Below are 26,964 nucleotides of genomic sequence, written 5' to 3'. Positions count from 1 at the left end.
TGCGTATGTGTGAGTAATAACTTCGGCTGGTTAGGGGGTCAGAATATACCCGCAGTAGGTATGCCTGTCGTAAGAGGCTACTAAAATACCAGATTCAAGGCGCTGTGTAGCGCAACCTTCAGGTTTCCAGCGCAATATACAGCTTCTCCAAACCCAATTGTCAACCTCACCTATCCGCGGCGAATCCTATTTCACCAACAGACGCGGCTCTGGCGACCCCAAGCTCCTCACGGAACTTGGGGTGGGATTGTCTGAAGGTTTAATGTGTCCATATAAATCGTTCCCGAGACGGTCGGGCTAGCACCTTAATGGTGCTGTGGTACCGAAGCGTACCGGATCTGTATCCGGCAAAGGACCATCACATCGATAACACTCCCCAAAGCCTTCGGTGAGCAACCTTATCGCTACAACAACGACAACTACAGAAGGCTTCGTCGCCTTCTATGTGTATAAATGATGATTAATGTTCATGTACACAAGTGTAGCTTGATCTAATGTTCTTATACTCAGCTAAGCATAGCTCACAGAGTATATTAATTTTGTTCGCATAACGGTACCCCGTAACGGCATAAACTAATCGAGATATAGACTTCTATATTAGAGGTTTACGCCGATCACTTAGTCGGCGGCGGCGGCGCAGGCTGTATTATATACCGGCGTGTGCGGCGCGCCGGCGTACGCCGGTGTTCTTACTTTAAAAAGCTTGATTTTTCGATTTAAAAAAAATAGTATTTATGAAAGGGTTTGCTTGTATGTATTTAAGGAAATCAACGTGTTGGCCATTTCGGAAAGATCCGAGGTTTTTTCCTCAAGATCTCGCAGACTGTTCAAACATTTTCAGGAGTAGCTCCTTGCGGAGGGATTGTCCCTCGTTCACTTGCTCCAGAGAGGCTTCGAACCTAGCCCCGGTCTTTGGAATTGGTACTGCTGCGTCTGCTGAAAAGAAATAGAGATACATAAAATAGCCACACTTGTGTCTGCATATCCCGTGCAAAGCGTAGTTTCACCTAGGGTTAACTCCTAATAAACGTCGAGAACACAAATTCTTTAAATCATTTGTGGCTCCTTGGCGGCCACGCACAAAGTTGACTTACGGTTGCTATTAATGGTCTATTAATACTCATGAAACTCGTGGCACAGGGCGCCTCCAGTTTTTTCGGCTGTTTTTAAGAGCTACAATTCCCGATGTGTGAACAGTAGTAATCCCGACCACCAGTCGCTACCAGGCCTTCTGACCCTCACACCATATGCCAGCACAGAAGCTATGGGACTGCGACTTCGAACTCATACCTTCGTCGACGTCATTTTCCTATAAGCTCTAGGTGTAGCTACGAAGACTTTCCAACGGATGCTTTTGCCGAGCTACACCAGAGAAACAAATTGAAACGTTTGGGAGTTCGGCCAAGGATGCCGTCATTGCGTAATGGGTGAAAATCGTATAATCCTCGGCGCATCTATATATTTAAAATTTTACAAGGACCCTGGATAAAATTTTTAAAATGTAGACCAGAGTTTGCAGACGTTTGTGTTCACATCATTGATTTCAATAGTCTTCGTTAAATCAAAACGATATTTTAGAATGAAAGTCGACCGATTTTAAGTTGAATGATGTTCACTGCTGTTTTCCTGCCTAATGATATAAGAGCTCTTTATGGATGACCGCGTAGCTTCAGTTTTCAGACTAGTTCGACTGTCCACTTCGTTAGAGTAGTAGCACACACGGTCATTTTTTCCACTGTCTTGGGAAAGCTTTTGCTTCACCCCTTTGAGTGTTCTTGCGAAGCACAAAGCCTCACCTGCTAAATACATATATGTGCCTACGTATTCACATTTGTAAAAGGAGCCGTGATATTTAAACTTGGTTGATAGGCTATAATCAATGTAATGTAACTCCAAGGGAATAGTTTTGAATAGGGCCGCCAACTTTATGTCAAACCGGGAGACTTGGGTGTTGAAGGATGAATTGTTAAAATTAAAATTAACATTTCAGACGCTATTGTATAGTTTCGCAAATAAACAACAGATGTTTGAATGTAAGCCCAAGTGATTTTTCAAACCCTTCTCATACGTACATATGTACATATATTCTCAACTTAAGTATGAGGTAAAAACATTGCAAAGGAGTGTTTATGCCTCTAGAACCTACTAAAGGATTATGCATCACTGATTTCGCTTATTCTTGCAGCCAATCGTAATATAAAATTTTTAAAAAAATCGACACTTTTTTTGTTTTTTTTAACAACTTGAAAACAATTTGAAACGCCTTGGGTAATTTTTTTTTTTTTTTTTTGAAAAAAATATGCAAAGTGATTATATAAATTTATTATATAACGTTTCTTTTAGTGTTTTGTTTTAATAACTTGGTGAATTTGCTGATGCAAAGTCCGTGTTATGCTGACATCGAAAACGCCTGTTTCTTTAAATAACTTTTTAACAGTTAGAAAGAGTTAAATTTCGCAATTAGTTTCTTATAACTGGCAGTGATGGGTATCCGTTGATACCACTTTCGACCATATCCGACCAATTTTCGACTTGAACAATAAATGGCCTAAACAGTCTTAAACGAGTAGAAAATATAGTACCGCGCCGGACGCCGCGCCGATATTTTTGACATTCGGCGGCGGCGTGCGAAAAACGGCCCTAATCGGCGGAGGCGTTTATCGGCGGCGTATATTTCTATTCTGTACATCAAAATGATCTGGGCGAAACAAAAAAATCCATTTAGCCATGTCCGTCCGTGAACACGATAACTTAAGTAAATTTTGAGGTATCGTGATGAAATTTGGTATGTATGTTCCTGGGCATTCATCTCAGATCGCTATTTAAAATGAACGAAATCGGACTATAACCACGCCCACTTTTTCGATATCGAAAATTTCGAAAAACCAAAAAAGTGCGATAATTCATTACCAAAGACGGATATAGCGATGAAACTTGGTAGGTAGGTTGACCTTATAACGCAGAATAGAAAATTAGTAAATTTTGGACAATGGGCGTGGCGCCGTCCACTTTTAAAAGAAAGTAATTTAAAAGTTTTGCAAGCTGTAATTTGGCAGTCGTTAAAGATTTCATGATGAAATTTAGCAAGAACGTTACCCCTATTAGTATATGTGCGCCAAATATGACGAACACGCCCACTTTAAAAAAAATAATTTTAAAAGGCAAATTTTAACAAAATATTGAATATCTTTAAATTATATCAACATTCAACTCCATCCAGTTGTTGTTGTTGTAGCGATTAGGTTACTCCCCGAAGGCTTTGGGGAGTGTTATCGATGTGATGGTCCTTTGTCGGATACAGATCCGATACGCTCCGGTAACACAGCACCATTAAGGTGCTGGCCCGACCATCTCGGGAACGATTTATATGGCCACATTGAACCTTCAGGCCATCCCTCCCTCCCCACCCCCAAGTTCCATGAGGAGCTTGGGGTCGCCAGAGCCTCGTCTGTTAGTGAAACGGGATTCGCCGCTCGAAGGTGAGGTTGACAATTGGGTTGGAGAAGCTATATATTGCGCTACACAACCCCTTGAATCCCACTCCATCCAGTAATGATATGGTGCAACAAAATACAAAAATAAAAGAAAATTTCTAAATGGGCGTGGCTCCGCCCTTTTTCATTTAATATGTCTAGAATACTTTTGATGCCATAGTCGAACAAAAATTTACCAATACTTGTGAAATTTGGTAAGGGATTGCTTCTATGATAACTGTTTTCTGTGAAAATGGGCGAAATCGGTTGATGCCACGCCCAGTTTTTATACACAGTCGTCCGTTTGTCCTTCCGCTCGGCCGCTAACGCGATAACTTGAGCAAAAATCGATATATTTTTACTAAACTTAGTTCACGTACTTATCTGAACTCACTTTATCTTGGTATTAAAAATGGGCGAAATCCGTCTATGACCGCGCCCACCTATTCGATATCGAAAATTTCGAAAAATGAAAAAAATGCCATAATTCTATACCAAATATGAAAAAAAGGGATACAACATGGTGATTGGATTGATTTTTTGACGCAAAGTATACATAACTTTAGAAAAAACTTTGTAAAATGGGTGTGACACCTACCATATTAAGTAGAAGAAAATGAAAATGTTCTGCAGGGCGAAATCAAAAGCCCTTGGAATCATGGCAGGAATACTGTTCGTGGTATTGCATATATAAATAAATTAGCGGTACCCGACAGATGATGTTCTTGGTCACCCTGGTCCACATTTTGGTCGATATCTCGAAAACGTCTTCACAAATACGACTAGGGGTCACTCCCTTTTAAAACCCTCATTAATATCTTTAATTTGATACCCATATCGTATAAACGCATTCTAGAGTCACCCCTGGTCCACCTTTATGGCGATATCTCGAAAAGGTGTCCACCTATAGAACTAAGGCCCACTCCCTTTTAAAATACTCATTAACACCTTTCATTTGATACCCATATCGTACAAACACTTTCTAGAGTGACCTCTGGTCCACCTTTATGGCGATATCCCGAAATGGCGTCCACCTATAGAACTATGGCCCACTCCCTTTTAAAATACTCTTTAATACCTTCCATTTGAAACCCATGTCATACAAACACATTACAGGGTTACCCTAGGTTCATTTTGCTAAATGGCGATTTTCCCTTATTTTGTCTACAAAGCTCTCAGCTGAGTATGTAATGCACCCGAACTTAACCTTCCTTACTTGTTGTTGTTGTGCCTTTATTTACTAACATCTTAGTGATGCTAAACTTCGCCACACTATTTTGCTTCCTTAGAACTTACCTTTTCCGAGCACTTCTCGAATATTTAACCAAATGCAGAAGTTTAAGAAGTCATTTTTTTTTAGTTTCCTTGCAAGAAGAGAAGCGAATTAAACCGGCAGGAATTTGTATCTAAAATTGAGCTGCGTATTTTTATTAATAATTTTTGTATTCCTTTTATTTCAAATGGAAGAATCATACAATTTTTTTCATACAATAACATTGCATTAATACAACAAACGTTCATACACAATTGTATTGAATTGAATGTATTTAACTATTTAAATGTTTATTTTTATTTTTAGAATATCATTTTTATTATATACTACTACTCAATTCATAATCACATACGATGTATGGAGGTATAATATGTAACTATTGAATATAGTTATACTGTTATATTTTATATGATAATATATTAAGTTTGAATATTTTTTTATGTTCTGTTATTATAATTTACTTAAAATGTGTGTACGAACAAATTGCAATTATTATTTATTTTTTGTTGCAAATTGCTTGGAGGAACTTTATTCATACTAACTTTTAAAATGTTTTGAGGTGTTTCGGATTCTGGGTATGACTAAGGTGCTTCGGAGCTCCATACCAAAACGCTATAATTACACTCGAACAGTTCCTAGAAAATTGAAATAATAAAAATAAACTACACTATCTTTGTACAAAACCAATTTTTAATGGGAATTTAAAAAAGGTTATACCGATTATATTCACATCTTACATCAAGAAAAAAGAAAAAAACGGAAAAAATTCGAAGTGCATTTATGGCGTTTTGATATCGAACTCTTCATATATCTTTGTATGTACATATAACGATGGTTTTTACACTCGACAGCGATAGTTTTGCCAAAGAGGATAAATATAATAAGAGCCACCAGTCTGCTACGAGTGGCGAGTAACTCGCTGGAAATCAAAAAATTGATGCCGAATGTTTTCTAAATTTTTGAATTGTCTCCCTTTTATCCATGCGGCACCTTGTGCAACTGTGACTTTGGAAAGAGAATTAATTAATTGATTAAATACAGTCGAAAAAATAAACGCAAATACCCCACGAAAATGTAAAGAAGACATTTTATGCACATCTCGCCCAACAAAAAACCAGCGACTACCTCTTAGAAAACATCGAGCAAATGGCTGCGAGTAACGAGTGACGTCTCTTACCATAATTTATCCTCTTTGCTTTTACTTGATAGTTGTATAACGGTATTTTAAAAGAACGAGTATCGGACTAGCAACGTATCGAGTTGGATGAAAATGTAAGTTAATGAAATATTTTTAATGGTACCACGACCATTGAATTTTCGCACATTTCGGCCTTCAAATTGACTTCATAACAGAAACGCCGTAGGAAGTAGGTTATTATTAGAATTAGTTGGCAAAAACTTGGTGTATTGGAAAAACTATTAGCTCGAGTATGCAGGTAAGTACGCCCGTGAGATCCGTAATCTAACCGTCTTCGCACTTGTTTGGCGACCAAATTTCACAGCAGAGGTGATAGAAAACTCATGTTAAGATAAATAAAAGTAAAGAAGTAATTAAAAATTGCATATTTTTTTACCTAGAAAAGTGCATTAACTTAGATTTAACTGGCCGGTCTTCACATAGATTAATTGTGCCCATAGTATTACCAGATTTTTTCTTAAACTTTATCAAAGACCAGGGCCTATTTTATTGAATAAATCCGTTCTCTTGGCAAAAACTACAAACTTTCTTGGACCTTATCTATTTTCTGCTTTTAGGTCTGATAGCTGGGCCACTCCCAATAACTGGAGCCTTAGCCTCGCAATCGCAGATCAAGAGCGAAGAACGTGCTTGATCACTTCCTCCAGCAGCCAGCACCTCCTACAAATAGTAACACTGACGAGGCTTAATTTAAAAGCAGTAGTGTTAGAGTAACTTTGTTAGTATAAGGCGGTGTGAATGTTTCAGCATGGAATTCATTCATGAGATGTTTACTGCTTGAAGCATTGTAAATTTTACCAAGTAGCGCAACTAACAGCTGATCGGTGAAAATTCGCACATTCACACGCACAGTTCTCGACTCAGTTTCAAAAAAAACTTTAGATTATTTAACTCAAATTTTAAAGTGAGATAATCCTTACGAATTTATGTATATAGAATATATAAGGCGTTTTTGTTGTTATTAAAACAATAGTTTTATTTATATAAAAGCTTTTATCATTTTTTTATTTAACTTTGAAAAAACTCCGAACACCATTTCTTCATTATATGACATTCGACTGGCTAGTCCACTGCCTTCCACTCTATTCGCAACATAACCTCTACTTAAGCTGCCAAACTATATAGTAAACAATGGCTTGAAGTATAAGCTAAAACTGATTGACAGCTTGCTTAACTGAATAGGGCTGACTACATTCACGATGGCGGTGTAGGCGCCACATCTGTCATATTATTTTTACACATGTTCTTATGAGCGTCGCTATTTTCGGCGCGACGGAGCAGCCCGACAATTAATCACGAAAGCCGTTGTAGCCAGATTAAACCTAATTCTATTTTTGGGAAGCGACAGTGAGTGGCGTCCTTTTTATTTTGTCAATAAAAACTAAAATAGAAGTAAATAACAGATAATAAAAGCTAAAATCAGTCTTTTGGGCGTTTTTAAAATATAATTAATATTTTTTTTCTAAATTTTTCGCTACTGTTTGCTGAACTTTATATTGGTGACTGCCGATTTCAAAGTAATCAAGAAGCCAATGCTTGGCTACGGTTGTCGTCAAGCCTTGCTTTATTGTGGTTGTGGTCTGTATACGCCGTGTTGAATGTGATCAGCCCTAATATCTGTCGCTACGCTAACACGACATCTAGGTGAATGCCGAATAGTTTTTCGGAGCCTTTCGACTGGTTTAAGGTCGTGCACAATATCTTCGACGCTTTTTGCAGCTCCGCGATTGATTCCCCGACTTTCCTGTTTGGTCGATCATGTGCAACTCTGTCCTGCTTTTTCTCTCCCCCAAGAATGTCTACGGTACAAGCTTCAAGATATGTACCCTTTTAGCTAGCCCATCCGCTTTTTCATTTCCATCTATTCCATTCCCTATTCTTTTTAAGGATTGATTTCACTTTAACACATTTTTAAATGTCAGGATATGCGAGCTTATTGCCTTAATAACTGCCTGGCTGTCAATATAGCGCAACTAGCAGCTTGTAGGATCTATTTATTTACGGATTAGCATAGCATACCCTACCCCTTCCTTTAGTTTGGAACCACTAGTGCAGCGCCTCTTTGGCGAATCTTTCACTTCTATGGATGCTCTAAGGTTTCCATCTAATCGCAGATATGGGATCAGCTGGTCTGTGCGTGCAATATTAGATAACGCTACACTACTATGACCGTATGATCGGCGCTCAAGTTGCGCAAAGGTATTGAGTCATGTGGCTTAGCATAAGTTTTTTTTGTATGGCCTAATAACAGGACAAGGACAGGCCCGATATACACCATGTATGCATATATAGATACATTGCAGTAATCACCTCCTTCACTCTCGTCTTCATATTCAGCATCTATGGCAAGTTGCTATTTAAACAACTCCTGTATATTTTGAACTATATGTCCCGGGCGGGATTATCCTTCTTAGCTTCTAGTCCAATTTAGGACCTTGTATCTTTTGGTAAATAATACCAGATGTGGGCACAACAAAGCGACAACTGGGTATACGGCTAAACAAACACAGAGCGGATGCAAAAAACAAGAAAATGACCACAGCTCTCGCGCAACACTTGACTAAGAGTAACCACATAGCGGACTTTGACAATGCACAAATATTAGATATAGAAAAAAGAGAAAAGACAAGACTAATTTTAGAGAGCTTAAGAATACAGCAAAAGATAAACAATGTAATGAACTTCAAAGAAGATATAAACAACATAAGTTAGGCATTACGGCGGTTGTGCGAAAAGAAAAAAACAAGTAAATGTCAACATTAAGGTACCTATATATATGTATTCTGTACACGGTGTAAAAAAATGTGATACTGTTTATGTAAATTAATCAATGTAAGTAATAATTTCATGTTTGTTGTTAAACAAATTTTAAACTATTAAAATATTTCAATAAATAGTTTCCCGAGGATGACGCATGAAGCGTTGAAACGCGTTGAAGCAAATCAAACAAAAACAAATTTTGCTTATTTAGACGACCAATAAGCTCAACCCAGCAAACCATAAGATTTAAAATTGGTCCAAACAAACTCTTCACAATACCAGATCCGTTTTCACTGCGTGGGTGATCCACCCGACGTCAGAAGTTCAGGTAGTATATCCCGAAACGCCCGATCCTGCATTTATTTATTGGCAAGTATTTGCTATCCATGATCACAGGAAATCTCCTAACATATTAAGGTGGGGAAATGGAGTTTTATTTTCCATGAGGGGCTTGACGACCATCTCAGATAGTCCCCTCCCCTTAATGGAGCTCCTTCCATTATTCCTCCCCTGTAGTTGTGCTTTGCCGGTGTTAGAGCACTGCTGGAAGGATGTTAATTTTGTTACTGGAACTTGCCTTTATTGACATAGCATATCCTGGCGTCCTGCAACCGATTCGGCTTGGTTGACTAGTGAGGTTTTGGTTTTGTTTACAAAACTAGTGCCGCATTGCGCTGCAAGATTTTCGACTGGTAACATGGTTGCGCTATTTTCGAGGGCATATTGAAACTAAATGTGTTTACTGTATTTTATGAGTGGAAGATTTTGGTTTTTTTTTATTTTGTGTATGGCATTCTTAATTCATAAATTATTTTTATGTTTTAGATACAAAATTTTTCAAATACGTAAACATACCTAATTTTAGAGCTAATGCTGGATTACCATAAAATTAATTATTAACATGCATATATACAAATCAACTTAAAAATGTTTTAATAATTACGTTGACCAATTCTACGCAGATAAGTAATTGACAAATATAAATTAATGAACTAGAAATATAACTCGTTTCAACTCAAATAAGACGGTAATGGGATTTGACTATTTTCGATTTAGGAGAATTTTGGTAGGAGCACTTTATAATGCCGACTTACAAAAACTAAAGCTTTTCGAAGAATCCACATAAGGGTAAATACTGATCACTTAACATGACATGGGAAATCCCAATAATTTGAGATACCTTAGGGAAATCATCTATAAAAAAAAATAAATAAATAAATGTAAGGCGCGATAACCTCCGAAGAGATCTAAGGCCGAGCTTCTCTTCCAATTTGCGTCGTGCTCCTCTTGATTTTTCCCTACAAATTGGCCGGACGGGACCTACATGTTTTATGCCGACTCCGAACGGCATCTGCAAGGCAGATGAGTTTTCACTGAGAGCTTTTCATGGCAGAAATACAATCGGAGCGCTTGCCAGACACTGCCGAGGGGCGACCCCGCTTAGAAAAATTTTCTTCTAATTGAAAAATCTTATTTCTAAAATTTTGATGTTGCTTTGCCCGGGAGTTGAACCCAGGGCATACGGTGTGGCTACCATCACACCACGGTGGCCGCTATGGCTTGCAAAAATGATTTACGATTGGGTTACATTAGAGTTCTCAAATTGAGATCTAGCAAATTTCTCAAATCTCAAGCGTTCTTTCTAAACAGTGACTCAACTTGAGAATTAGAGCGTTCTGTAGAAAACAGCATTTTTTTTTAAATATTTTTTTTTGCAATATTCTGTAAGTCGAGATTACGTTATAGACTAAATTAGTGCGTTTTTGAACCAGCAGCCAAGATAAGATAAATTTCTATTCTAAATGTTATTTTTGAAAGGAGACACTTGGCTCCGTGGTACCAAAAATACAAGGAAATTGCATTTGTATAGACCCGACATCACCGAATTTTTATGCAACATCCTGCGCTGACAGATGAATAGAGAGCGACAAATAACAGATCACCAGCGCCATCTGACAGGCAAGAAGAATTTAACATTTGTTTTGGCTATCCTCGCGTTCCAAATTGATACATATGGATCACATTGTTGTTGCATTTGCATGTTAAATTTTTATCAGTATTTGGATCACTGTTCATTGAGTTCTGTTTATATTTACAAACGCATCAAGATATCTTAGTCCAAAGCTTATGATTTTAGATTCGAGTTGTACATCTCCATAATACATATATATTAGGGTGGGTCAAATTTATTGTTGAAAAGGCACATCCAGTTTCTGAATCTATGGGACATACTGAGTAATATTGTCCATGGGACCATAGGTCTGTAATGAATTTCGAGCCTCCCTAATTTCGTTAGAAAATATTTTGGGCTATTTAAAAATTGAACGGCCTTCGACATCATAAGGAGTCCAAGTGGATGGCAATGCGTAACTCATGGGTAAAAATAGTATTGTGACGAATATTCACATCACTATCACACAATCCGATACTAAGGAGCTACTTGTATGTACGTAAACAAATCAATCATCATTTACACATGTACATACAAGGCAGCAGAGAGATACTCACCATCAGCCGAAGTAGTACTCACATATACACACGCATACGGCTATGCGAGAGACTATAAACTACAAATATGTACATATATGGCTGGTAACCAAGCATGAAGTTCGCGAAGTTACTAGACCTTGGGAGAAATGGGTGGACGAGGTAACAGAGTATAAAAGCAGCGAAAGCTGAGTAGCCAGGAATCAGTTGGATTTAAGCACGCTATTAGTTGTGAAGCATAAGTGTTATTGTGAAGTACACTCAAAGTAGTCTAATAAAGACCATTTTACATTATTGAATATTGAAGTTATTTATTCAACAGTTAAGCGATTCGAACGTTGCAAAGCAAAAGGTTGCAAATAAGCAGAATTTCCCAGGATTCGGTACAGTATAATACTCGGCGCATCTACATAATTTAAATTTTACAGGGACCCTGGATAAAATTTTCAAAATCGTTAAACCGATTTTAAGTTGAAATATGCAAGGGTTATATGCTGTTGTTTTCCGGCCATGATTGAAGAGTTTATTATGAATAACCTCGTAGCTTCAGTTTTCAACCTAGTTCGACTGTACACTACGTTACGGTAGTAGCAGACCCGTTCAGTTGTTCGACTGTCTTGGGAAAGCTTTTGCTTTACCACTTTGAGTGTTTTTGCGAAGGACAAAGTCTCACCTGGTAAATATACATATGGGATATTCCATCCCATTTCGACCAATTTTGAACCCGACACCTTTAGAATTGGCTGAAAGTTTTCTTCTTTTTCTAGCTTACGAAAGACGTTTTTCAGAATTTTTTCATCCAACTCAAAAAAAGTTATGAATTTTAAAAAAACACCGTTTTTGTTTTCAAAATGCTATAACTTTTTCAAAAATTGACCGCTTGGGATCTTTTTTTTTTTTAATTTGTTTTTAAATGTACTTTTCGGAAAAAATACAAACACCCCTATTCTGCATTTCGATTACGTTCCCGTTCTACGCTCCGCTTTAATCGAAGTTTGTTATTCTGCATTACGACGGAATCGTAAAGAGAAGAGGAAGAGCAAATGATTTTTCGAAATCAGCTGTTGGTACGGAATGTGTGAACTTTGGAACAAAATAAATTAAAGAAAATTTGTAAAAAACACTGAAAAACGTTTATATTTTATTATCCAAGCCATTTTGTACAAAAAAAAGCAATAGAATATATTGCCGCAGTGTTATATTTTTTTGAGTGAAGTGCTTTCATAATTGTAAGTGTGTTTTTGTCGTTCTTTTGAGCAATTCCCTGCTGTGGCCACCGAGGTTTGTTAAAACGGATTCCTGAACGAATTTATTTGATATTTTCTGAATTTTAAGGATGCTAATTTCATTGCACTGGCCTAAAGTACTTTATAAAGGTTTATTTATTCTTTACGCAAGAATTGTTTACGTTTTCGCTTCACCTTCCTCTATGCCGGCAGCTTGCTTTGGCATATAACTAGACCCAACGAACAGACAAAAATTATAGCTGTCTATTATAATGGAATCAATAGCCGCGGCATTATTCATGGAGTTGGAAAACAACGCATACGAAAATTGCCAGGCGAGAATGGAAAGGCAAATATTGCAAGATTTGTGTAATCCATTTGAGATGAGTGACGAATTGTAAGAAATTGAACTTAAAAGTGGTAAAGTTTAAAGACTTATTTTCTTATTTAGGTTCAAAAAAAACTTCGACTTAACAAGGATGCTTTCAAGTATGTGTAAGATACTTTTGCGGGGCAAATACGTCCAAGGACTTCGACATAGACATGTTGTTTTTGATCTGGAAACATATAAAAAACAATCATCATCAAGCTTGTTACGTTTCTTAACAAGTTTTACTTACATTTTTGTTAAAATTCTGTTATAAATTAATAAAAAAATAAAAAGAAAATATTTTTCCGCCAAGAAATTTTCAACTTCGAAAAACGGAACTAAGATCGAAATGCAGAATACACAAAATCGAACGATTCGAAGTTGGATCGAAAGAGATTGGAACACAGAATACCAAAATTGACAAATCCAAAAAATTCCAATCCAAGTCGAAATGCAGAATCGGGCTGAAAAAATTTTTGAAAGTTTTTTTTTTGTAACTCTTCAGTTTTTCGAGATTTTTGGAATTTCGCCATTTTTTTTCTCATAAATAACTTCAATCAATTCTGCAATCATCCCCACTAATCCCGGAGCGGCCGATAATTTTTTTTTTTTTATTTTAATGAAGAACAAAAACTTTAAAATTTTTTTTGTTTTTTTTTTTTCGAAAAGTACATTTAAAAATAAATTAAAAAAAAAAAGATCCCAAACGGTCAATTTTTAAAAAAGTTATAGCATTTTGAAAAAAAACCGTTTTTTTTTTAAATTCATAACTTATTTTGAGTTGGACACCGCTTTTGTTTTCAAAATGCTACAACTTTTTCAAAAATTGACCGTTTGGGATCTTTTTTTTTTTTAATTTGTTTTTAAATGTACTTTTCGGAAAAAATACAAAAAAAATGCTAAAGTTTTTTTTCAGTTAAATAAAAAAAGAAAAAAAATGATCGGCCCACTCCGGGATTAGTAGGGATGATTGCAGAATTGATTGAAGTTTTTTATGAGAAAAAAAAATGGCGAAATTCGAAAAATCTCGAAAAACTGAAGTTACAAAAAAAACTTTAAACATTTTTTTTGTATTTTTTCCGAAAAGTACATTTAAAAACAAATTAAAAAAAAAAAGATCCCAAACGGTCAATTTTTGAAAAAGTTATAGCATTTTGAAAACAAAAACGGTGTTTTTTTTTTTAAATTCATAACTTTTTTTGAGTTGGATGAAAAAATTTTAAAAAATTCTGAAAAACGTCTTTCGTAAGCTAGAAAAAGAAGAAAAACTCGGCAGCGTATATCTGTATAAATTGCAGGCTAGTTGTAAGATCACCCTATCTAAGCTGCCAGTTCAAAACGCTTTCACGCAGAATATTTTTTCTTTCATGTAAACGGTAGTCTACATTTGTAGCAAATTTGGAAAAAATCAAATAAATTAATAATTTCCCATACAGCTGACCCCAAGGTTTTCAGGAGCTTCCTAACTTTCAGTTCTATGTCGATTTAGTGAATCATTCGAACTATTTATTATTTGCCTGATCACCAGACCGTACTTGAAAGAAACATCACTTATTAGCTGGTTTTACGATCCGTGATCGAAATTTGTTTTTTAAATCACAATAGCTCTGAAGAAAAAGATCGGATTAGTGACATATGTAAACCAGCGGCAAATGGCTTAATACTGGAAATATTTTGACAGTTGCATAGTTGTTGGAGTGAAAATTATTTTCAGCCACTGATCGTAAAAAGTAATACGAGCCCAGGGCCCGTTTACTTTTGACTCAAACGATAGCTATGCAAAGGTCAAACTATTTCTAAAAATTATAATAATTTATGGATCTAACGAGTACTATTTGTCTCTTAGTCATATATGTCATTAAGCGATCCACCATTTCAAAGCTATTGTGATTTAAAAATTAAATTTAGATCACGGATCGAAAAACGTAATACGAGCCCAGAATTTTTATTCAAAAACGCCTAATCTCAGAATTTGTTTCATATCTGAGCACAAAGTTAATACGTTTTTGTTCTCGCATGGTGCAATTTCACTCAGCAGTCGATATACTCACACTCACAATAGGCGATTTATTTTTTACAATATTAAGTATCAGCCATATTTCGAATTTCGAATTCATTGAAAAATTTCGAGTTGAGTTTCTTAATTTTCAAAATTTTTCGATTTTAGCTTTGAAGAAATGAATTGAATGTAATTGAAAGATGAGTAAAAATGTGTGAAGTGCCATAAAAAAGTTTGCGGAATTCTGAATAGCAATCCGAGAAAAGTTACGAGTTTACAAGAATTATAAAGCCTGTATATTGTTCGTAATCGAATTTGTTACTATTGATGTGCTAAACTGTTGTTAGAGATCAGAGAATAAGTGGCGTGCTTTGGGTAGTAAGCATTTAGGTTGTTTTCGTGTTGTGTAACGTTACGTATTTGCGTAATTGTGAATTACAAATTTAAGTTTGGTAACTGTGGGCCGCCGTAAAATGACCTTCCGGTGAAAGGCCAATATTTGTAATTATCAAAGAAAATGGTGTAAAACAAATTCGGTTTGAAAAAAAAAATGTCAACTAAACTAACACATATCCACCCTTATCGCCAAGTTCGCTTTCACTTTTTTGTTCGACAAGCAGTTAAAATCGCTTTTTCGCAGAGGCAGGACTCAAAAAGGCATTGGAAAGAACCCTGAGGTGGATCTTAGCCAATCTGCTTTCAAAGAGGGGCCTCAGAGGCATTTTGGAACCGTGCTTTGTCCGCAATGATTAAATGGCTTTTCAGGTAAGTGAGAGCAATTTAATACTGGCTGGCAACGGACAAAAAATGCTGCTGGTAACCATAGCAACGGATGGTTACCATAGCAATCGGCGTGAGCGGCGGTAGTCGTGCTCACACGTACTTCTCGGCTTCGCGTTGATGAAAATCAAAATTTTTTAATTTTTTCGCTTGACAGCTGGTCTATTTGATCGTGGCCAACTTGATTGACAAGCATTAGTGTGTTAGTTTTGTGAGAACGTGAAATGAGCAAGTTCGCGGAAGAAAAAGATTTTACGTTGCGGTTTATTGAAACCTACGAATGCTTACTAGCATTGTGGAATGTAGTGTGAATCATATTCCAACTGTGATGAAAAAAATAAACAATATTGTGACGAATATTAGTAACATTAAGTGATACTCACACCACTAATCTGATGCTAAGTAAATAAAGCCACAACAACAATAAAGCAAGCTGCCACAATTGTATGTACTTAAACAAATGAATCATAGTGTACACACATACATGCAATCAGCAGAGAGATGCTCACAAAAGTATGCCATCATCAGCTACTACTTCGCTAACATATACACACGCATATGGTTACACACTACAAATACACGCGTATGGCTGGTGACCATGTAGAGGATTCTAGAAGAAGAAACGTTTAGACATTTAGGCAGAGAGTATAAAAGGAGCAGAAGCTGAGTAGTCCTTAATCAGTTTGATTTAAGCACTCTATTGGTTGCGAAGTATAAGTGTTATTGTGAAGTATTTTCAAAGTAGTCTAATAAAGACCATTTTGCATTATTGAATATTGGAGTTATTTATTCAACAATTTATCGTTACGAACGTTAGTAGAATGTGTAAAATAATCGGAGTTTCCCTAAATTCGTTACAATATGATATTCTGCTCGAATTGTAAAAACAAAGATATACCCCAATGCAACAAAAGAGACGTAAAAAATCAACGTTTTGCGCACTAATTTTCGCCGCGAAAAGCAAAGACTGGCTGAATCCACTAGAAGCGGAGCTGGCTCCGCCGATTCGCTCGAGTCAAATTTGTATTACTTTAATGAACTGAAATTTTTAAACGATGCGGAAACTCCATGCTCATCAAAGAGTACATTACAAGGCAATATAGGTAAAGTGTTTGTATATAAATTTGTGCATGTTGTAAACGATACATACAGCCAAAAAATGCCGACGGTAATTCGTTATTCATCTTTTGGTAATTTTTTTTTGTTATATGTTTACGTTCGCACGCTACGAATTTTCAATACAAATGGCGCTCGACGCTTTCTGCTTGTGTGGTGGCCGAGCAAGCGACAATTTACGCACACAACTACCCGTTGCTATGGTTACCAGCAGCATTTTTTGTGCTGTTGCCAGCCAGCATAAAAATTCATGTTATTGACGTTACACCCACCCTTTCCTTGTCCGCCTGGGGTTCCCAGCGGTTCGCATGAAATAGCATTGCCGGTAAAGCGATATTTTTTTCCGAAAACGAAAATTTTTTTTGCCACCATCTGCGAAAAGGCGAGCAAAACCTATGAATAATTTTGGGGGAAAGCTTAACTCGCAATAAAGGTGATCGCTACCAAAAAGAAAAGCATATCAACGGAAAAGAAGAAAAAAAAAGAACAAAAACGAGAGCACACTTACAGCTAAATATAATAATTACATATTTACAATAATCAAATAAATATTTACAAAGGTAAGGAAATAGCTTAATAATATTCAAACAATACTTAGTTTATACAATATCTGAAATAATTCAAGTTATAATTCATGCATACAAACATAGATGCATACAATATATAAAACATTATAGGTAAACATTTTTTGTTGTTATATTATTGCGCTGCTTGGCTTTTTGCATATATAACATAAAACTATGTTCTTTTTCTGCTAATCATAACAATCAACTTTTAGTTTAACGATAATTGATATTCAAATTATGCTTTCACTTAGTGTTAAATGTTTTATTTTATTTGATTCACTTGACTTTGAACGTTGCAGATTTTTAGTTTTTATATTCCCTCTTCTGCTACGTTCATTTCTCTTACTTTTACATGAGTAGACCCGTCGTGGACGAATGTCATAAAGCACTAGTTGCTGTTGCATCTTTGGTTAAATGTGTCTCGATGTCAACACGACAAATGGGACAATGTTTATTCGTGACCAACCATTGATCGACACAATCGGTATGAAAGAGGTGCATACAAGGCAAGCGACTGAAAAAGAAAAAAAAGAAAATTAAGTAAATAAATGAAGAAAGGTTTAGTTTAAAGCGAGAGTATGAAATTACTTTCGATAAGTCTGGGTGTATTGGGTGTGAAATTTTTGCTTAAGCTTTGAATATTTGCTAAGCCAATGTGGTACTTATACCTATACTTGCCTTTTACAGGTCTGATTTGCATACGACCGAGTTTATTGTGCTGATTTTGTGACCTGTAAGTGGAGACTGCAGAACATATTTCCCTGGCATGCGACGACATTTCCAGCGCTAAATTCCTAGGCGCATTATGGTCAGAGCGCACGCACATACATGTTTCTTTGCCTGAGACTTAAACCCAGGGCCTTCAGTGTTGTAGGCGGAGCACACTACCACCACACAACGGCGGCCGCCGTATTAAAAGTGACTTTTTTTAATTATTTTTAATCGTTATATAAGTATATATATAAGCATTGTCCTTGACCAACATATTTAGTCTATGAGTCGTATATTTCATTTCAGGATCATTCCCTGCAAAAATCGTTGGATCATATGGTCCACTGGAGTACTTACCATTATAATCCACTGTAATGCAGAAATGGACCAACTCATGTTTCTACACGAAGATATTGTAAGCCGATCATTGCTCGTTTTTAACGATTGTAATCACTACACGATGTTTATTGGACTGTGGTACTCCATGGATTACTTTGATGTAATGCGGAGGTGGAGTGTATGGTCTAGTCCTAGGACATCGCAATGTTAATTGGACCGTATTTTTTGTATAAATTGTGGTTAATTTTGGAGCACTCGGTTGGTCCATAGCGAGTGCAGGGATTACGGAACTATCTACGGATCATTTCAGCGCATTTTTCAATGCTTTCTGTGAGATTGATTTAGTGATAATTTCGCTATTTTGGAATAATTACGTGAATATATTCGAATCACTTCGGGATGGTTTTCAAGTTTTGTTGTGTAATAATTTTGGAACAATTTCTTAACTGTTTTAAGACTATCGATTTCAGGATAATCTGGGACTATTTCGGAATTCTTTGTGGAAATTAATTCAAACCCACTTCGCGTTCGTTTTAGAAATCATTTCGGGACTATTTAAGGATTATTTCGGGATGGCTATTGAGATAATTAAAAAATGTTTGGACTATTTTTGGAACAGATTGTTTAGGAACGGTTTTTGTAGGTTTTCCGATCTTTTTGAAACTATCTTCAGATTATTTCAGGACTATATCGAACATATTGATATGTTGTTTATTATCATTTTCAGACTGCTTAGGAATAGTTTAGGGACTATTTCGGAATTGTTTCGGGAACAATAATGTCAATAAAATTTGGTAATTCGTTCATATACATAGATCGAGGTCCAAGAAATTTTTGATTTTTTGTTTCACGAAGTTTTTGCGTTTATTTTTGTCATGCAAACAGAGCCCCGAAAAAAGCTAGCCATGCAATAAAAACAAAATCAAATAATGCACTCGGTTTACATCCCGCTTAAAGAGTGCTGTTCTACACTAACCCTAATTCATAAAAATTGGTTTATGTAAGAACGAAAACGGCGACCTTGTAACTGATGTCCAGAGAGTACTTAAATTATGGAGTGAACACTTATCTGCTCTCCTAAATGGAGACAACGATTTGCCGCACAGAGATGACGAACCCGATCCCGCAATCGACGATGATCGAAAAAATGTCCCCCCACCTGATTATGACGAAGTCAGAATAGCAATAACCAAATTGAAAAACAACAAGACCGCGGGAGCTGATGGATTGCCTGCGGAGCTATTCAAATACGGCGGCGAGAAGTTGGTAAGGCGCATGCATCAGCTTCTTCGCAAAATATGGGCGGACGAGTGCATGCCCGACGATTGGAATCTAAGTGTTCTTTGCCCAGTCCACAAGAAGGGGGATACTGCAAACTGCACCAACTATCGCGGAATCGGACTTCTTAACATCGCATATAAGATCCTGTCAAGTGTATTGTGCGAAAGATTGAGGCCCACCGTGAATCAACTGATTGGATCTTATCAGTGCGGATTCAGACCTGACAAATCTACCATCGACCAGATTTTCACAATGCGCCAAATCTGGGAAAAAACCGCGAAAAAAGAATCGACACACATCACCTCTTCGTCGATTTTAAAGCCGCTTCGACAGCACGAAAAGGAGCTGCCTATATGCCGCTGTGTCTGAATTTGTTTTCCCCGCAAAACTGATACGGCTGTGCAAAACGACGTTGAGCAACACCATCAGCTCAGTCAGAATTGGGAAGGACCTCTCCGAGCCGTTCGAAACTAAACGAGGTTTCAGACAGGGTCCCCCCTATCGTGCGATTTCTTTAATTTGATGCTGGAGAAAATTATACTAGCTGCAGAACTTTACCGATCTGGAACAATAATCTATAAAAGCTTGCAATTACTGGCGAATGCTGATGACATTGATATCATCGGCCTAAACACCCACGCCGTTAGTTCTGCTTACTCCAAACTGGAAAAAGAAGCGGTAAATACGAAGTACCTGCTGTCATCGAGCAAAGAATCTGCGCATATGCGCTTTGGCAACCTGTTGGCAGCCATAATTTCGAAATAGTAAACGACTTCGTTTATTTGGGAACCAGCATCAACACTAGCTACAACATCAGCTCTGAAATACAGCGAAGAATCACTCTTGCCAATAAATGCTACTTTGGACTAGGTAGGCAATTGAAAAGTAAAGTCCTCTCTCGGCAAACGAAAATCATACTCTACAAGTCACTTATCGTACCCGTCCTGCTATATGGGGCAGAAGCATGGACCATGACAACAGCAGATGAAGCGTCTCTGGAAGTGTTCAAGAGAAAAGTTCTTCGAAAGATTTATGGACCTCTACGCGTTGGCGATGGCGAGTACCGAAGAAGATTTAACGATGAGCTGTACGAGCTCTACGCAGACATCAACATAGTCCAGTAAATTAAAACGCAGCGGCTGCGCTGGCTAGGCCATGTTATGCGAATGAAGGATGACGCACCGGCCAAGAAAGTGTTTCAATCGGAACCCGCCTATGGAAGCAGAGGTAGAGGGCGGCTCCCACTCCGTTGGAAGGACCAGGTGGAAAACGATTTAAACTCCCTTGGTGTGACCAATTGGCGCCGGTTGGCAGAGAGAAGAAGCGACTGGCGCGCCTTGTTGGACGGCCATAACCGTTTAAACGGTTAAGCGCCAATTAAGTAAGTAAGTAAGTAAGGTTTATGAAGCTCTTATAATTGGAAGTTCATATGAAAATATTTGAATATTTGAAAATGTAATATGTATTTATTTTGCCCTTACCGCACATCATTATCAATCTCGAATAGTGACAAACAAATTGCACACTTTTCGGCATCTTCATCCGATTCACTGGGCCGCCGAACCCGCTTGTACTTATGTGGCAATGTATTGCGTTCAATAATTTCCTAAAATTTTAGTTCAAATTTGTTAATATTAGTAAAGCGAATTCTTTTCGCGTATTGCAGTATTATCAACTTACTAAAGTAGCACCACGATTTGGTCTCAACGCCGAACCGATTAAAATGTGTGGTCCAATGTGGGAAAGTGGTGTTGACAAACCAATTTCAAGATGAACCGGTGAGTAATGATGGAACATGTGATGATGAACGGCCGAACGACGACGTTGCTGTGATTCATATGGATAGTAAGCCTAAAAGAAAGCAAATAATTTAAACAAGTTGATACAATTGCAATATCGCTGACACTAACCGGGTCCAAACTTGGCACTGGACCATTACTGGCATGCACACACGAAAACGCATTTGGCAACTGCGAACGCCACCGAAAACTGTTTGTCAAATTTAGGGGATTCGATGAAAGATCTATAGGCGTTGGAGTCATATGGCGACGATGTATTTCCTGTATATGTTGTTGGCGATACCAAAGATTCTGATGCACAGGATATGGTGGGGCTGTACCACCGTGATGTGCACCACCATTATGATGCATATGACCGGTGCTGCTTGTCGGTCCACCACTATTACTGCCAACGTGCGCATGACGACCACCCATATATGTAGTGAATGGATGTGGAGGTGGATGGCGCGAACGTCCATTTGCAGAAAATGTCGGATAGGACAGCATACCAGTAACACGTTCATCGCCCATAGCTGCACCACTACCACCACCACTACTATTACTACCATCAGTTGCATGCCCAGTTCCGGCAGGCACGATTGAGACGGCTTCAGGAGCCATTGCTCCGGCTGGTGGAGGTACAGCGCCGGACACATAAGAGGGCGATACGCCACGCATACGATCTATATTAACGGTGGAGGCTTGTGCAAATGCTTGTGCAGCTGCAGCTGCTGCTGCTGCGTCAGCTAATGTGGAACGATTTGAACGATTGAGCGAACATGATGGAATGTGTGGTACGTCTTGTGGAGGTTGTGGTTGTTGCATATGAAGTGTAGTACTTCGTTGTAGTGGCGGCATTTCATCTTCACCACGACGACAGTGGAGGTAAAATGGCGCGATTTGTGGTATCGGTGGACTACTATTACTACTGCTATTATTATTATCACTAATTGGCACACTTGTATAGCCACCACTACTACTGCCAGCTGCTGCGACGTTTGAGCTATCAGCGGCAATGTCAACGCCATCATTTATACTGCCAGCTGATAGACCTCTAGCATAGCGTGAAGCACTACCATGACGAGTTGGGAAGAGAAAACTATTACCCTCATTACGACTATTAGGATGCTGACGTAAGGATGCATGAGCAGCGGGCACACGACTACCAAATATATCTTGCAGTGAAACCTCCTCGATTGTGGGTATTGAAATTATGGTTGAGTCTGTACCAGATGCTGCTGTAGAACTTGCACCATTACGTAATACCGGTACCGCTGAACGACCCATGGCTGTACCAGCGCCCGACGCTGCAGTCATATTCATTTGTGGTGAACGTCGCAAGCGACGCATTTCCGGACACATACTGCCTTGCGCTGGCAGCTCATGCATCATGGCTCGTTGATGCTGAGATTGGTGGGCTTGTTGTGGTTCATAAAAGGGATTTGGCGCTGGCCGTGGAACATATTTGTAATAGCGACTGCGTAACATTGAAGAAACCCGTTGATGTTGCGGCTGATGCACTTGTTGAGGTTGGTACAGAGCACCATGTCTAACGCAATCGTGCTGGTGTGGAGGTAGATGTGCGACATGTGCTTCATTGGTATCCATATTTGTATGTTGCGGTTCCCATTGTTGATAACCAGGTGGTATTACCGCATACGGATGCAGTAATGGTCCGCCGGCTGCGCCATCACCAACTACACCACCGCATAAGTAATTCGCTTGATGAACATCGTCCACTGATTCATTGGTGCCTTCATTGGCATCGGCAATTGCAACGCTGGCATCGCTATTCACATTGTGTGCTGCCGGTGCAATGGTATCGTCATCCGTTGTTAAATCAATGGATAGTATAGGTTCACGTGTCGAATGTACAAACACGACATCATCATCATCACCAGTAGTTGAATCTGACAACCAATCCAATTGCAAATCAGGTGCTGTCAACACAGCAGCAGCACCTCCATCGCCATCACTGCTGGACACATCTATGGATGTTTGATTGCGTACATGGGCCCTGGCAGCTGTGGGTCTGGTATGTGGTGGAATCTTATCACGTTTTGAAGTTTCTACTCTTGCTGCAGTTGCAGCGGCAGCAGCACCAGAAAACGTTGGCTGTTCGTCATCATGAATATATGTGGGAATTTCCGACGCTGATGACATCACAACTTCTTCTGTAGCTGCTGCAAGTGTAGAGCTCATTTCTTCAACTGCGTTAGAACGAGATGACATTGTGTAGCCGGCAGCAGCATCATGTAAATGTGTTTGTTCATCTAAGTCACTATCCTCTAACAACACCACGTTATTGTCTGTAGTCGAATGACTGTCGCCAAATCTATTACCAGCATAGGTAATAACATATGGGCCCGATTCTATTACCGCATCACTTTCTGAAGTTACAGTAGTGCTTGGCGGTGTCACGGATGATGTGCTTGTTGTACATGTCTGCTGTGGTAGAGATAAGTTTTGCGAAGATGTTGGCTGTGGCAATACCTCGTCCACTTCGCTTGATTCGTGCACATTAAGCATACGCCAGATTTTACGACGTGCCGAACGCATATCAGTGGTATTGTTTTCATTAATGCCACTATTCACATTCCCTGTTATATCATCACCAACGACGGCGCTTCCATCACGACTACAGCTTATACGTGGCATTTTCGCTTTGCTATGTCTGACTTCTGCTGTGTGTTGGCTACCACTTGGTCGTTTGTCCTCCTCGTCCTGCAAAAATGCTCTCGCATGTCTATATCTACTATCATCGCGGCACTCTCGTAACCAGCACGGTTCATTTGAAACCCCACGTGGCCTGTACTGCTGTTGTTCGCGTTCGTGTATGCGCTGACGTTCACGTTCGCGCCAACGTAAAAAATCATGTGGATTATGTCTGTCGTGCGGAACATCATCAACGCCACCACTAGAATTATTGCTTGGTTCACGTGGTTTATGCAAATTCCATATAATCTCTTGATCATCATCCTCACCGATCTCTTCATCTATTTGTGCACCGCTAGTATCACTATTGAATATGGCAAAAGCTGAGCTGCCAAGTGTAGTGCGAAAATTAGTGGAAGAATGTGCTTTGTTATTGCAAGGTGGTGTAATGCGATTGTTATTTGTTGCTCCACTAAAACTAGGTAACGCATCAATATCGTTCAAGTCATCTATATTATCGACAGAACCACGATTACTCATTGTACTGCTCACGCTGCTTCTGTCGTCTACAGCAGCCCTAGTAGCTCCATCACCACAACCACTGTCACCAGCGCTATTTCCTCCGCTTTCGGCATTACTAGAATCTACAACATTTCCAGGTTCATTTTGTTGTTTATTTACAGCATATGTTGTTGTTGTTGTATTTGTAGTGCCAGTATTCGCAAAGTTGGCACGTTCGGTATCAGATGCAGAGGTTACCTCATCACTGGTATTTAATGATATGGGCAATGTAGTACGTGTTGAATCTGTATGAGCTAATGCCTCACTCGATTCTGGAACTGGATTTAAATTTTCAATTGCTCTGCTTTCAACTAGGGACTCATCTGCTGCGCGAGCTTGTCGACTTGTGGATGCACCATCGGTAATTTCTTTCGCATCTGCTAGCTTCTCCACTCCATCGCTAGCATTTGATGCGCTTGTTGTGGATGCTACAATCATTTCATCATCCAATGAGTCAACAGATGCACTACCATCTGTGTGCGCTGTGGCGCTGCTTGTTATCGTCGATACAGCGGAATAATGAGACGAACGCGGCGCTGCATTTGCTCGTATTCGCAAGTGTCTTGACTGCACTGAGCAGAAGTCTATGGTATCTAAATCATTAATAATTTCAGTTGTAGATATATCGCTTTTTTGGCTAGAATTGGGAAGCGTATTTTTACATTTATTTTCAGTCTTATGTGTTTGCGTAGCAGTGGCAGGTGGCGTTGTTCTAAAATTTGATATTTCCTCGGTGCTGGAGTGTGCTGGTGGCGGTGGTGGCCAATAATTGCCTATAGAATAGTCATGTTCTTCACTAACGCCATCTACTGCATTAGATGCATCTGTATCTTGTAAATGCAACATAGCATTAGAGCTGGTTGCAACATTCACAGTCGCACCATCTGGCACAACACCAATATCCATGTGTTCAACACCTGCCAATTCTTCAGGTATGACATTGGATGCCATTAATGCCTGCTCGGTTTGATCTGGCGCTTCATGAAGAGTCGTTTGCATTTGCTCTGCATTATGCACCGTATCGTATGGTGTATGACTTAGTCTGAAAATGGGAAATAGTTAAGTGGTTTTGTGGTCTGCAATACCCAATTCATTAGAATTATAATAATTACTAACATGCAGGTGGACATTTTTATCAAATTTCTTCAATTTTATTCTTGTTCTTTAACACGAAAGTTTTGGCAAAAACTTCCAGATTTGTGCTGTGTTTGACTCAAAAAAATTCAAAGAACTCTAAATAAGTAAAACGATGAGGTTAGGTTAGGTTAGGTTGAACTGGCCGGTCCATGAGCACCTCACATACTGATTGAGTCCGTAGTGTTACCAGAAGTTTGTTTTAACGACTAAACTGGAAACCCCTAGAAAAAACCAGGACCTATGTTATAAAATAACTCCGTCCTCTTGGCAAATACTAGAAGCTTCCTAGGACTTAACCACTTGTTGCTTCTAGATCTGACAGCTGTATCACTCCTGATAGCTGGAGTCTTAGCCTGCCAAGCGCAGGGCACGAGCACAGAACGTGCTCGATCGTTTCCTCCTCCAGACCGGACTTCCTACATCTGCTATCACTGACCAAGCCTAATTTAAAGGCATGTGACGCCAGAAGGCAATGTCCAATCAGAATACCCGTCATGAGTCTACAGTCCTCTCTTTTTAATGATAGGAGCAACTTTGTTAGTGTAAGGTTGTACGACCTACACATAATCTTAGACACTTTACCGATCCGCACTTGAACCCACGCCTTTCCTGCTTGGTAGATCATGTGCACCTCTCGCCTTCGCTTAATCTCGCCCAGTGTAATTGGGATGTCTACGGAGCAAGCTTCAAGGGATGCGCACTTTTTAGCTAGTTCATCCACTTTTTTATACCCATCTATTCCCATATGCCCTGGGACCCAATATAGATGTATGCTTCTCCATGTCCCGATTCTCTCCACGGACTGCTTATACCCTAACACACATTTAGATGCTGTGCTATGCCTTAATTGCTGCTTGACTGTCAATATAAAGTTAACACGATTGCAGCTTGGGCTATTTTCTTCCAGGGTTTCTCTGCTTTGGTTACGGCTACTATTTCCGCTTGGAAAATGCTACAGTAATCCGGCAGCCTGTAGGATCTGTTTATTTCTGGATCAGCACAGTATACCGCAGACCCTACTCCTTCCACTACTTTGGAACCATTTGTGTACACACGTATCGCATAGTCCGCCATTTGAGCACCCTTGCGCCAACCGTCCACCTCTAATGTGGCCTTAAGATCGCCCTCGAAGCGCAGATAGGGAATCAGGTAGTCTGTTCGTCTTGTGATTGATGACGCTATACTACTATGACAGTATGGTCGGCGCTCAAGCTGCCCCGAGGCACCGAACCTGGTTGCAGTTGTTAACGCTAT

General features: G+C 38.8%; 1 protein-coding gene and 1 long non-coding RNA gene across 5 annotated transcripts in view; one reads left to right on the top strand and one right to left on the bottom strand.

Moving 5' to 3' along the window:
* Positions 1 to 8,651: 8,651 nt before the first annotated feature.
* LOC137236479 (uncharacterized) lies at positions 8,652 to 9,923 on the top strand. The gene is made up of 2 exons (XR_010948441.1): positions 8,652 to 8,776; positions 8,842 to 9,923. It is a non-coding gene; the product is annotated as an uncharacterized lncRNA (long non-coding RNA).
* LOC137236478 (uncharacterized) overlaps positions 9,443 to 26,964 on the bottom strand; it is a 52,105-nt gene continuing 34,583 nt past the window's right edge. For all 4 annotated transcript variants that reach the window (XM_067759124.1, XM_067759121.1, XM_067759125.1 and 1 more), the window contains 4 exons: positions 21,490 to 25,615; positions 21,260 to 21,430; positions 21,061 to 21,185; positions 9,443 to 17,762 (listed from right to left, as the gene is read on the bottom strand). In XM_067759124.1, the coding sequence (XP_067615225.1) occupies positions 17,627 to 17,762; positions 21,061 to 21,185; positions 21,260 to 21,430; positions 21,490 to 25,615 (4,558 nt within the window). In that variant the 3' untranslated portion in view covers positions 9,443 to 17,626. The remainder of the gene's footprint in view (positions 17,763 to 21,060; positions 21,186 to 21,259; positions 21,431 to 21,489; positions 25,616 to 26,964) is intronic.

The sequence above is a fragment of the Eurosta solidaginis genome, chromosome 1 (assembly GCF_040869045.1).
Source record: "Eurosta solidaginis isolate ZX-2024a chromosome 1, ASM4086904v1, whole genome shotgun sequence".
Taxonomy (NCBI): domain Eukaryota; kingdom Metazoa; phylum Arthropoda; class Insecta; order Diptera; family Tephritidae; genus Eurosta; species Eurosta solidaginis.
Note: the sequence above shows the minus strand (reverse complement) of the source record. Positions and strands in the feature narration are given on the sequence as shown.